Source organism: Rhagoletis pomonella, unplaced genomic scaffold (genome assembly GCF_013731165.1).
Source record: "Rhagoletis pomonella isolate Grant_MI unplaced genomic scaffold, Rhpom_1.0 Rhpom_scaffold_00005, whole genome shotgun sequence".
Taxonomy (NCBI): Eukaryota; Metazoa; Arthropoda; class Insecta; order Diptera; family Tephritidae; genus Rhagoletis; species Rhagoletis pomonella.
The window spans coordinates 52,378,937-52,392,276 of NW_023458559.1; the positions used below are offsets into that span (position 1 = coordinate 52,378,937).

Sequence of the window (13,340 nt, forward strand, 5' to 3'; positions counted from 1 at the left end):
TGTCACCTGTTAAAAAATTAAACTCAAATAATTTAATAAGTAAAAGAATTATAAAGATGAAAAACAATTGAAATGGGTTTGAAAAGGCTTTAAATTTAGGAGGGTTGCCATCTGTTTCAAAAATCAATTTCCATTTGAATTGAGGGAATTAGGTACGATATGGGAGGCAGACGAAAGATATTTGGAATAGGGTTGCCACCTGTTTTTAAAGTAGAATTTAGCTAAATTATAAAAAATCTACGTACATGAAATATTCAAATATTTGTTTCAAAGGTTGCGACAAGGTATCTGTTATTTGATTATGATATGATATGATTCCTTTTTAATAAATTCATTTAGAATACTGAACCCTTGAACTCACTTTAAAGTTTCAGACACTTTTTTATATAAAAACAAATATTTATTGGCCCAAAAAGTAGCGGGTAGCGGGTTGTGGCCAATGGTAACCGTCAGTTATCACCTCTGCATGGTTGTAAGCCGCAAAAAACTCCAGAAACATTTCCCACACGATGCATCAGACTGGGCCGAACATACTTTGAATTGCCATGAAATTTTAACTTAAGAAAGTTTTATTATATGGCAATTGAGAAGTGCGTATGCATACATTTAGGCGTTTGGTGTTAGTTGTCGTGCCTAAATACTTAATCTAAGCTAAGTTTGACAAATTTTTACCAAAATAATTAGTTAAATTGAATTTGGTTTTTTTAAAACATGGCAACCCTTCTGCCATTCCAATTGATATCCATGTTGTTAAAATCTAATTCATTTAACTTATTAAATAATTTTAACTAAATTGTTGAACAGGTGGCAACCCTTTTCAAAAATAAAAAACTTTATAGCACATGTACAGGCCAAGCTTTGTAATTTGACACCTCACTTTTGAAAGAACGCAAATAGCATTTTTTAATTCAGCAAGAAACAAATGTTTATTTAAATCCGTCATGATTCTTTCTTTTTGTCCACGTTTGATATGGAAGGGAAGCACTGGCGTCGCCAGAGTTTTATAAGAACCGGAAACAGAAAGTAATCCTGAGAAACCACTATATTTTTCAGAAAATAAATAACAAATGGCACAAAATAATGATAAGTTATCATTAATAACATAGGACGAAGATAAGAGTCCAGTATTAACGATTAAATTATTATTTGTTCTTAAGAAAGAACCGGTTTAATTGATTGCATACCATTTTGGTTTAAAGCGGCATAGGTTTTCAAAGTATTCCCATTGACAGGTTTCTTTCACAAACTACATACATACATACATATATTTCTCTTAATCCTTCCCCTTTCCCTTTCTTATTTGTAAATTATTATTAATTTTCGCTGTTGTAGCGAACCAGCGTAAATCACTAAATTATTGTATCGAATACTACTTACATACATATAACACGCACTCAAAGCCTGTGGTTGGACAGTAATTGAATGTCACCCATACGACAGGTGGTACAACATTTGGACACGCTGCGGTAGATTGTGAACGTTTCGTGCATGCATTGCTGAATGCTTATTTTACAAGCGTTGTTCGCGTATATATGTACATATATATTTGAATACATATGTATGTATGTAACGGGTGATTTTTTAAGAGCTTGATAACTTTTTTTTAAAAAAAAACGCATAAAATTTGCAAAATCTCATCGGTTCTTTATTTGAAACGTTAGATTGGTCCATGACATTTACTTTTTGAAGATAATTTCATTTAAATGTTGACCGCGGCTGCGTCTTAGGTGGTCCATTCGGAAAGTCCAATTTTGGGCAACTTTTTCGAGCATTTCGGCCGGAATAGCCCGAATTTCTTCGGAAATGTTGTCTTCCAAAGCTGGAATAGTTGCTGGCTTATTTCTGTAGACTTTAGACTTGACGTAGCCCCACAAAAAATAGTCTAAAGGCGTCAAATCGCATGATCTTGGTGGCCAACTTACCGGTCCATTTCTTGAGATGAATTGTTCTCCGAAGTTTTCCCTCAAAATGGCCATAGAATCGCGAGCTGTGTGGCATGTAGCGCCATCTTGTTGAAACCACATGTCAACCAAGTTCAGTTCTTCCATTTTTGGCAACAAAAAGTTTGTTAGCATCGAACGATAGCGATCGCCATTCACCGTAACGTTGCGTCCAACAGCATCTTTGAAAAAATACGGTCCAATGATTCCACCAGCGTACAAACCACACCAAACAGTGCATTTTTCGGGATGCATGGGCAGTTCTTGAACGGCTTCTGGTTGCTCTTCACTCCAAATGCGGCAATTTTGCTTATTTACGAAGCCATTCAACCAGAAATGAGCCTCATCGCTGAACAAAATTTGTCGATAAAACACATTTCGAACCGAACACTGATTTTGGTAATAAAATTCAATGATTTGCAAGCGTTGCTCGTTAGTAAGTCTATTCATGATGAAATTTCAAAGCATACTGAGCATCTTTCTCTTTGACACCATGTCTGAAATCCCACGTGATCTGTCAAATACTAATGCATGAAAATCCTAACCTCAAAAAAATCACCCGTTATGTAGTAAATCCACAGCACACATTCATACCAAATCTACCCCATACAGATAATGACCATAAAATGTTAAATTCATTCAGGGGATTTGAGTGAGACCAACACTTTGTGCCTACATACATAAATGTTTGATTTAACAGGAAACGGATATCATTGCTTTAATCTGAATTGTAGATTTTGTGGCGTGGAAATAATTGTTGAAGCGTGTGTAATTTTAATAACTGGACTAAATTTGGCAAGTACATACATACATGTCGTCGTTTAAAGTACAAAACCGCGTATCAACATAATGCAAAACCGCGTATGTGTGGTTGCATAAACTCTTTTTTTAGAGAGTAAAAAAACTCATATTTCAAAATGGTTCTCTTTTCTAAATCAATCGCATTTCTGACTAGTATATTTCAGGACGAATGAATAAGGATTGAGCCAACTGCTTGTGTGAGCAAATCCAATTTTTAGCAGCAAATGTCAGTTACGCGGTTTTGTACTTTAAACGACGATAAGTATGTATTTTGGAGAACAGATTTGTGAAGTGCTTTATGAGCCCTTTGTACCCGACAAATGTGTTTTAACACGAAATTTTTTTATGTGCATCGAATAGGCCAGGCAATCAGTGAGGAGCACATTCAAATCTTAATTTTTATTTGTTTAATAAATATGTTATGATTAACTAGTCAGCGAACCTAATCGTCAGACTCTTTTTTACTCTTTTCTTTTTTTTCTTATGTTAACAAACCATTAAATAAATATATGTATATAGATGTATGTAGGAGCACTTGCGTGAATAACATCGGAAGTAAACTTAAGGTGAACGCGAAGGTGAAAGTTGAAGCCACATTGCGGCGGGCGAGCTATCCACTTGAACTCGGGCAGACCTCTTCACCACTCAATTATATCAACATATCTACGGGGGCGGTCAAAAATGGATGAATGGTGTTTCGTTTTTAATGTTTACAATATTTTTCAAGCTAAAATTGTTTTGAAATTTTTTTATAAAAAAAATATGGTTCATGCTTTGACCAAAACTATCACACTTTCAAACTTTATACAGAAATTAGAAAACTTCCTCAAATTTTTATCTAAGTTTCGAGATTTTTGACCAGAATTTTTATAAATTTTTTAGGTACGAAGTTAACAAGCTTATAAAATTCTAGTAAAACAAGTGCAACTTTGGAATGGCTAAAAAATCGCATTGATTTTTAAATTTTTTTTTTTGCTGACGACTTTTACGGTTTTTTTTTCATATAAATACCGAAACTTAGGAAACCTATCGTTGACTTTTTTATTTTTTTTTTTTATTTTTTGAAAAAGGACGTTTACATACATTTTTCAACTTATAACTTATACTTTTTAAAGCTACTTTATTTTTTATGAGTGTTAGTTTTTAACCTTCCGAGAGGATCTCAGTCCAATATAATTGAAAAAACATATTTACAGTCTGAATTGGTATATGTTAAACATATTAGTCACTGAGGAACCGTTAGGCATCTCATATATCCATACAAATACCTATGTATATATACAGTAGTTGAAATAATTATAGCGGCACCATCTTTTGACAAGTTTTAACATATTTAGGGGATTCACAAGACGTGTTAACCGTCGTAAAATCTTAAGGTTAACATCTTTTTTAATTAAAATGGTTTTAGGGGATTTCTAACTAAACCGAAATTCTTTTAAACTGATAAAGAATATATAATTAGCCAACCCCCCAACCATTTTAACCGCTATTTTACATAAACAAGTGTTAAGCTTAAGATTTTACGACGGTTAACACGTCTTGTGAATCCCCTAATTATATTTGTTCTTATTTAATTTTGGTTATTTTTTTGTAAAAATATAGTTCATTATTTAACAAAACCCATGTATATCCAAGTTTCAAACTTTGTGCAATATTAAAATAAAAACAATAAACTTTCGTTAAAATTTCTAACATTTTTAATTAGATTTCTTTCAAAGATTCTGAGTAGGCAGTTTTGTAGCCCATTGAATTCTAGTAGAACAAAGTACAAGTTTCAAATGACTAAAAATGACGGTTGATTTTTTGAATTCTTTTTGCCCCATTTGCTTCCATATAACGAATACACACAATTTATTTTTATATGGAAGAAATCCGAAACATTCTGGACAGAATAATTCTAAAAAATCAACCGTAATTTTAAGCCATTTGAAACTTGAACTTTGTTGTAATAGAATTCAATGGGCTACAAGACTGCATACTCAGAACCTTTCTAGGAAATCTAATTAAAAAAGTTAGAAATTTTGTTGATTTTTTTTTTTAAACATAAACATTGCACAAAGTTTGAAACTTGGATTTACACGGGTTTTGATAAGGAATGAACTATATTTTTATAAAAAAAATAACCAAAAATAATATGTTAAAACTTGTCAAAAAAAGCTGCGGCTATAACGGTTTCGACCACTGTATTTATGCATATTTTTTTAAAAATGAAAATTGAAGTTCAAATTAGGAATTTAATATCATATTGTGGTATGCGTACATAAATACGTACTACATAACCCATACGCACATACATACATATGTATATTGGGTTTAGTACGAATGTAAAATTTTAATACTTTTTTTTATAATTTTTCATAAATAGAATTATACATTTTTTAAATTTAATCCTTACAAACTACAATACAAATTTAGCAACACTAATAAAATACTTTTTAACTGATTTATACTATTAAAATTCAAGTGTCCAGTGAACCGCTAAGTTCAACACGAGCAATCCTATTTTGAAGCCATTAGTGCACTACGAATACTAAGCATTTTCATTGAAAAGTGTAAACGTTCTTCCAATCGAAAATTGTCATTTTCGTTTAACTTTTGATTTCCGTTGCATTCAATGCACTGCATTGACAGCTTGCACTTGACAATTTAAATAATGAACGAAAAAATATTTCTAATTTATTGAAAGCTCACTCAACTTGAAAACACTGCGATATGCAATGAAATTGTAAAATTTTGATTAAATTGAATCTAAAACAGAAGGAAATAAAAGAACAATACCAGAAATTTGTATTTGATTTGAATTATTCTACTAAAGTGGAGTACAAATATTTACAATATCAATTTTGAATGCAGTGGCCCTTCTGGCATGGTATAGGAAAGTGTGCACTGGAACAATATGACAATATGTACGTATGTATGTTGCTTTGGCAATATACTTTCAGCGGCTTGAGTGAGTTTTTAAGCAACTTCGATTTTCTACATTTTTCTTCCACAAGCGTCCACAAGTGTTGCCGCGGCGTTCAAAAGAAATGTATCACCAAAATTCCCTAAATTGGATCAAAGGTATCATGGAAAAGAAAAATTTAAGTATCAAAGTATCAATCTTCAATAAAATCTCTAATTCATAAATTAAAATGGTAGATTGTGTTTTTAATTTAGATCTTTGGCAGTTGTATTACTATTTTTTGGTTTTATATAAAATACATATTGAAAAGAAGGCTTTTATACTCGGTAACAGTTGAATTCATTTGCAGACTTTAGTAAAATCACATATTAAATTGGTGCTTAGTACTGTAAACACATAAAAGTAAATTTCACAATACCTACTGGATTACTCTGGATGAAATTCTTAGCCTAGTCTCTCGTCCGACAGCTTCAAAATAAAATAAATAAAATAAAATAAAAACTTTTTAATACACCACGCATTTATAAATGGACTGAAAAGTAGAAAATAATATTTCTCAGTGCCATAGAATTTGTTTTGATAACTTTTGATTTTTAAATTTTAGCAGAAGTCATTATAAACAATCATAAAAGGTTTAAGATGGAAAGCGTTACCCACCACTTGTTCGTCAATCGCAATCTATACTAAGCTAATAATAAAAGTATTTTTTAAAAACTCGATGAAAAACGTATTATTTTGATCCATTTGGAACAAAACGGCAACACTGTCCATATCTTCACATTCTTATCTATGTGGCTCGCTGTTGCCACTTTGGCCTTTGGGCATTTTTGAAGCAAAATTCGTTTGAATAAGAAGCACTCACAGTTTCAAACACTATATGTACAAAATTTAGGAAAATTCGACAAATTTTCATCAAAATTTAAACTTCTGGATCTGAATCTTTAGAACATTTTTGGGGGTGCAGTTTTATAGCACACACTTTTTAGTCTAGTAAAGTCCAAGCTTCAACCGCCTAAAAATTTTCACTTTTTCGGACCCAAAAATGTTCTAAAAATTCCTAAATTTTGAATAAAGTGTGAAAGTGTTTATATGGTTTTGCTTAAAGCATGGACGGTATTTTTATAGAAAAATAACAAAATATGGAAAAGTCCAGCGCCTTTGTCTTGGTCTGCGAGCTGTATCGGAGACACAGCCGCAAAATTTAAACGTAGAATACGTGGTATGGTTAAGAGCACCTTGCAAGTCAAAAACGAAAGCACGCAATAAGAAAAATATATCGATAACAACAGCGATAATAATATCGATAGCAAACTCGATAACAAAATCGATAAAAATATTTATAAAAAATCTATAAAAATATCGATAACAAAATCAATAGCAAAATCGATAATAATATGGATAGCAAAATCGATAACAAAACCGATAGAAATATCGATAAAAAACCGATGACAAAAATCGATTAAAATATCGATAACAAAATCGATAAATAATAACGTTTATTGTATCGATAAGTTCCGAAAATATCGGTAGCAAAATCAATAACATAATATATATATTGCGCCATCTGTCATTCAAAAGCTCAAATACCTACACACAAATACTTGTTGTCTCCTTCTCACACTTCAAGCGCATGTGTTTTTTGCTATATTGCTATAGCACTTTAAAGGCACAAAATTGACCCAAAAAAGCCGATATTTACCGTTATATCTACGAATCTGTCAATAGGTTCGGAATTTTACCTTTGAAATGCCACACTTTTCTTTAAAATAGCTTCATTAGTTCTCGTGCAAGAAGCTTTTTCGTAAAGCTCTAAAAATTACAACTACAACATTTGACCATAGCCTCCATATCGAAAGGTAAGACGTATTCTACGTCAAAAAATTCGTTCGAAAATCATTAGATACGAATATAAAAAAAAATCAACACGTGGTCACTTGTTTGAGGCACTGTATATATTTTTGTTAGATGGCAAAAAATTGCACATTTTATTTTATTTGGGGACTTTTTACTTGTATATTGTGGTACACAAAATTTTGATGAAGTGGTAACCGTGCTGTGGCTACATAAATATGTATGTATGTTTTTCGCACCTTCCCCCCGGTTACCGCATGTGTCAAATGTTAATGAACTTTAGCCCCCATTTGAAGTGTTTGCGTGTTAGTTTGCAACTCCGCCTCCTTTCATGTTGCCAACAATCTTTCGCCCAGTCTCTTTTTATGTTATTACCGCGTATTGCATTTCAACCTTTTGCTTGCTGTTATTGTTTTTGTGCCGGTGTTGGGCTTTACTTTGTCTGGAATTTGCGTAATTTACTTGGTAGCTGTACAAGCTGAATTTTTAATGAAATACAGTGATTCCTTCACACTTTTTCATAGTTTGTTTTGTTTTTGTACTCATGTTTTTTCCCCTCACTTTAGTGGGTAATTATGTAACATTGGTTGCTGTGATTTATTTCTTTTTCTGTTTCGTAGTCATGTAAAACTTCATATAATTTTCCTGGGCGTCACTGGGCGTTATTCTTTCCTTTATATTCTTTACTTTTTTTTTCAAAGTTAGTTGAAATACATATTTATGTATGTAAATTCAATTCATAATCGCAAAGGAATGAATACATTAAAAATGTTCAGATGGAAGAGTTAGTCGAATCTAGCTTCGATTAAGAAAGCACCGTTACATTCTACATGGGAATTTCCTGGAGCTGACTCAATGTCATTCAAAGCCTAGATATCGCAGGCCGACAATGTTTCAGAAGCAGAAACCTTTATTTACCTTCTAAAGGTTTCGAATTTGTACTCAGAATTTCTCTGTTGGCTCCGGTTTAAAAGATATCTTAACCTAAAAGTGCCAAAATAGCTGTTTTCCCTATATTTGAGGTTATGTAGCATTACAGAAAATTATTTGTTCCCAAAGCCATTGACAGCGCCTTAAACTCTAGCCCTTTTCCTTCAACCTGTCATTAAGCATGTTTTAATATCTCTTCTTTAGGACAACTAAAATGCTTTACGAGCAAATCAGTGAAATTTGTGTAAAGCATATGGCCGATTTTATTGATTTGTATTTAAAGAATGCATTGCGTAGTACGCCGTCTACTCTATGTAAGGTTGTTTTGCCAAATAACCTCGAGTGTCAAGAAAAATATGTAGCATTGAAAATCACGCGCTGCCACCCAAGCTTGGATGAAAGCAGTGGCTGTAGGAGGTGGTGCGAACGTGCGTGCGCAGAGATGCTAAACAGCAGATGACATTGAGTAGTATTGCTCTTCCCTAAATGTAATTGTTTTGATGCACTCGCGAAAACGCACAAACTTTTACCCTTCTTTTAGCGATTTTTACGACAGCGACAACATTAAAGCATATAATTGTCGTTTTAAAATACATCCCAACACGCTCGTAAGCAATAAACGTTGTTTTTATTATTATGCAAAATACATACTATTTTTGGTACGGCGAGCTCTGGCGCTGATACAGCGTGATGTTTAATGTAATGAACTCTCACCCCCGTTGCAATTTATTTAGTGTACTCATAAATTCACAGTATAATTTTAATTTGGGCATAAATAAATATCTACTTTTGTTTTGGTGTTACTTTTGTATTGTCATACATACATATGTACATATGTATAAACAAATGTAATTTTGATGTGTCTTTGTTCTTATTATTAATGCCAACATTTGCAGTCTCTGTAGTCTGCACGAGGTACGGAACTGCTTTTTTTTATACCCGAGCGCACTTGTGCACAAGAGTATTATAACTTTGTTCACAAAGCGGTTATTTGTAACAGGCAAAACAAATCGAGATAGATATAGATAAATGCTCCCAAGAACAGCAAAAACTCCATAAAAAATGACGTACAAGAAATGGCTAAGAAATTTTCTTGTGTAAAATTTTCGTGAGGCAGTAAGCCGTTCTTAAGAAATTTGCTACGCTTTCTACTACGGTTTTCTTATGTTTTTTGTGAAAAATTAGCACAAGGCAACCCATACTTGCAACAGAAATATATGTATATATATTATTTCTATATTATTCTTGAGGAAAGAGTGAGGCAACAGGCTATGAAGTATCAAAAATGTCAAAATTCCTTGGACACACACACGAAATAATGGCAATTATTTCCTTACCGTTACTTTTTAATTTACACAAAATTGATAGTAATAACCAGGGAACGGATTTTATGGAAATTGCCTTTTTTTCTGCTAAAGAGATAGAGTATATTCGATTAAGAATGTCCACGATTTAGCTTTCCCTGATTCCATATATACACATTTGATGTTGCCTTTTTTTGCCTTTTTTATGATATTTGCCTTTTTTTGCCTTTTTTAAGATATTTGCCTTTTTTTGCCTTTTCTAACTTTTAAAAAGTACATTTAGTACATTCAAGGCTTTTCTCGAATGAAAATGCTGCCAGAAAAGTTCAAAATGCATCTTGTGGTTCAATGTTACTACAACTATACAGATTAAAGTTTTATGAGTTAGAAACTCGAAAGGATAAAATAGTCAAAGATTTCTCTTTTCTCTTTTTACTTGTAATATAAACATTTCTAAAAAAAATATTTTTTTTTGATTGTTCTTCGTATTTTCTGTCTTTTTTAGTGCCTTATTTTGCTTTTTTTACAATACCTTTTTTTGCCTTTTCCTGCCTTTTTCGCTATTTTATTTTGCCTTTTTTACAATACCTAGTGCCTTTTCCTGCCTTTTTCGCTATTTTATTTTGCCTTTTCCAGCCTATTTCGTGCCTTTATTTTGCCTTTTTATAGGTTTTTATGTCCTAAAAATCCGTTCCCTGGTAATAACAATGCCTTGAAAAGAAGTAACATTATTTGGAATTATGGAAAATGGGCATGATACCGTTCACATATGACTTTATAAGTTTATCTAATTATTTCTAACTGAACGTTCTATCGAAAATGTTTAAAATAGGGGTAAAACCACCCGTGCTTACCAAATAGTGTTAGTTTTCGGAAAGGTAAAAAGGAATCAACTTTGCCGATAGCCCCATGTGAAAATTCTTGGAAATGGGCTACAAGGCTAACTTCAGCCCGAAGTAACGTACTTGAAATTGCGCCTGTCAAAAATTTCTTCTGCGACTGACAAGAGTAGGAAGGATAATAAGTTTTTAACGACTCCTGTAAGGCGGAAAATTATATTGAGAATCCCTACCGAAATTTCCTAAACAAAAAATTAGAAATTGTTTTTAATTGATTATATCAACCAATCTCACGAGTCGTTTCTTTAGTGTTCTCGCAATTTGGCAAACTCCAAATTGATTTTAGACCCATGGTTTCTTCAGCAAATTTGCTTAGAATTACACATAGAATCCTTCTGTGCTATAAGTGCATAGTCGAAACAATCTTGCATAAAAATTGACCCGCCCAAATGCATACATAAATATCTATATGTAAATCTATCACATTGTTTCGGTAAATTTGCGAAGCTGTAACACATTGCCCAGCAGAAAATATCGATGTGTATTGCAGCAGAAAATTTTTAATTTCTTTTAATATTTTTATTAAGCTTTGTACCGCGATTATTTTTATAATGAAAAATAGAAAAAGCAACGAAGTCTAAGTGGTAGAGCTTGTACATAGCTGCTATTTCGGAGATCACCACATAAAAATCGAAATCCATCTCTAATAGACACAGCAGAAATCCAATGCTACGTATACGCCTACTAGAACAGTTGAATGTGTAGAAACGGACCCAATAAAAATGAATACTCCTTGTTTATACCAGGCATTACGGGCACCTCTCTTTATTGTAGTTATTTGTTTAACATTTTTTACGACACTTATTATTTTAAATTAAATTGTATCGCTCTTTGCCATTCCTACCCAAAATATATCAATTGAAATTTTAAGTACGTAATTTAAATTCCATTACCCTATTTTTTCGTTCAAACTATTTTCCAGTAATTAATACGAAATTGTTTGCCTAACTCTGTTTTATGTTTGTGTATTCTCTTTGCAGTTAAAATCGAAAAGTCTAACACATTTAGATGGCCTGGATTCGATGGTTGCAAGTCCGCATAGTATTCCCGCTGGAAAAGCGACGAATGTAGTAAGTTCCTCTTACAACTATGTATATTGCAAAAAAAAAAAAAGCACAAGCACATGTACATACCTCCACACATAGCTATGCATGTTTATGTATATATTTATTACTTTTTTTTTTGCATAAAGCATTTACGTTGCACTTACCGTTGAGTATGCAGATTCCTCCTTAGATTTTTATATGTATTTACATATTTAGGTACCTACATGGTATGTACATATATTTAGCAATAGCTTCAACACTTAAGTAAACATTGAATGCGAAACAGTTTCGTCTGTTGCAAATAGTCAAGTAATTTAATTAGTGTTACTTTAATAGATTCCATGTAGGTTTTGGTCAGTACTTGTATGTAAAGCTTTGAATGCATGCGATTTCAGATTAGGGATGTTGATTTTTCTGCTTTTCCGATCCCGGGATTTTCGACCAATATCATTTATGTACACTTACGTACATAGATGTATGTATACAAAAATATTGCACGAACGCACGGGGATCTGTATGTACATTAGGGTGGTCCAAATATGTAATGTTAAGCCCTAGGGTTTTTCTTTTTTGATGTTCGTTAGTATTGAAAAATGGTAAAATAAGCAATTCGGTACTAGTATTGAAAGTCTCCTGAAGAGAAACCGAGATTTCCGATCGAAAAATATTGTTTTTTAAGAATTATGTACTATTTCTGCGAAGAAGTGTTTTTGCCCATATAAAATACATAGAGGCAGGGCAGGTTTTAATATGTACCATTTTTGAACAAAACAAAAAAATACGGGTATTTTTTCCATTTAGAATCCTAGGGGTGATATCTTAACAGTTTAAACTCCCCCCGCATGTATTTTTGGACCACCCTTATGTACATACATATGTATAGAGCAGAGTTGCGGGTAGTTCTTCGAGCCCAAAATATCCAATACCCGTGTATGTATAGAGCGTCATTATTTGAAATCGGCTGGACCATTTCGACTAATTCTTTTCTTGTTGTGATCGTGATAAATAATACAGGGTTTAAAGTAAAATAGATAAGTTAGTGAAGAAAAATATGTCTCACTAGGCTAAAGAAATTTCCTTTCGCTATTTGAGCCGTTTATTTTGAAAGTGGCATAAGTCACTTCGTATACTAACGACAAAGCCTACCTTTGGAGATTGAAAAATTTTTTATTTAAAATTTAGTGCACTATCCCATACTATCGTCTAGTGTTCCTATGCGTTTATGTAAATATTTCAATAAAAAGGTGCTATTAGGTTACATTTATTTAATTCACGATAATGTTTGGGCCATTTTGAAGATCGAAAAACTTAAATTGTATGTATGTATGTTTTTCTTCTTCATCTTTGGTTCGGTAACTGGCTAAGCGATTTTGGCCGAGCCCAACAAATCTCGCCAGTCGATTCTCTTCTGTGGCAACTGACGCCTATTGGAAATTCCAAGTGAATCCAAGTCCTTCGCCACTTCGTCTTTCCCTCTTCCTCTTCTCCCACCAGCGGGTTCCGGGTTGAATACATTCTACTAGAAAGTCAAGATAGCTATGTTTTAAGAAAATATTTAAATATTGTTATGCCAATTGGAAACTTATTTTTCATGTAATTTTTACCATATACTCAGTGGGGCACACTGGTGTATAACTTGGTGTAAATTTGTTCATTTTGGTCCA

The 13,340-nt window shown here is 32.7% G+C and overlaps 2 protein-coding genes across 3 annotated transcripts in view; both read left to right on the top strand.

Annotated features, from left to right (window-relative positions):
• LOC118739186 (anoctamin-5) overlaps positions 1 to 13,340 on the top strand; it is a 366,850-nt gene that overhangs the window by 296,290 nt on the left and 57,220 nt on the right. The window lies entirely within an intron of this gene.
• LOC118739174 (serine-rich adhesin for platelets-like) overlaps positions 1 to 13,340 on the top strand; it is a 42,824-nt gene that overhangs the window by 16,451 nt on the left and 13,033 nt on the right. For both annotated transcript variants that reach the window (XM_036470358.1, XM_036470359.1), the window contains exon 3: positions 11,611 to 11,700. In XM_036470358.1, the coding sequence (XP_036326251.1) occupies positions 11,611 to 11,700 (90 nt within the window). The remainder of the gene's footprint in view (positions 1 to 11,610; positions 11,701 to 13,340) is intronic.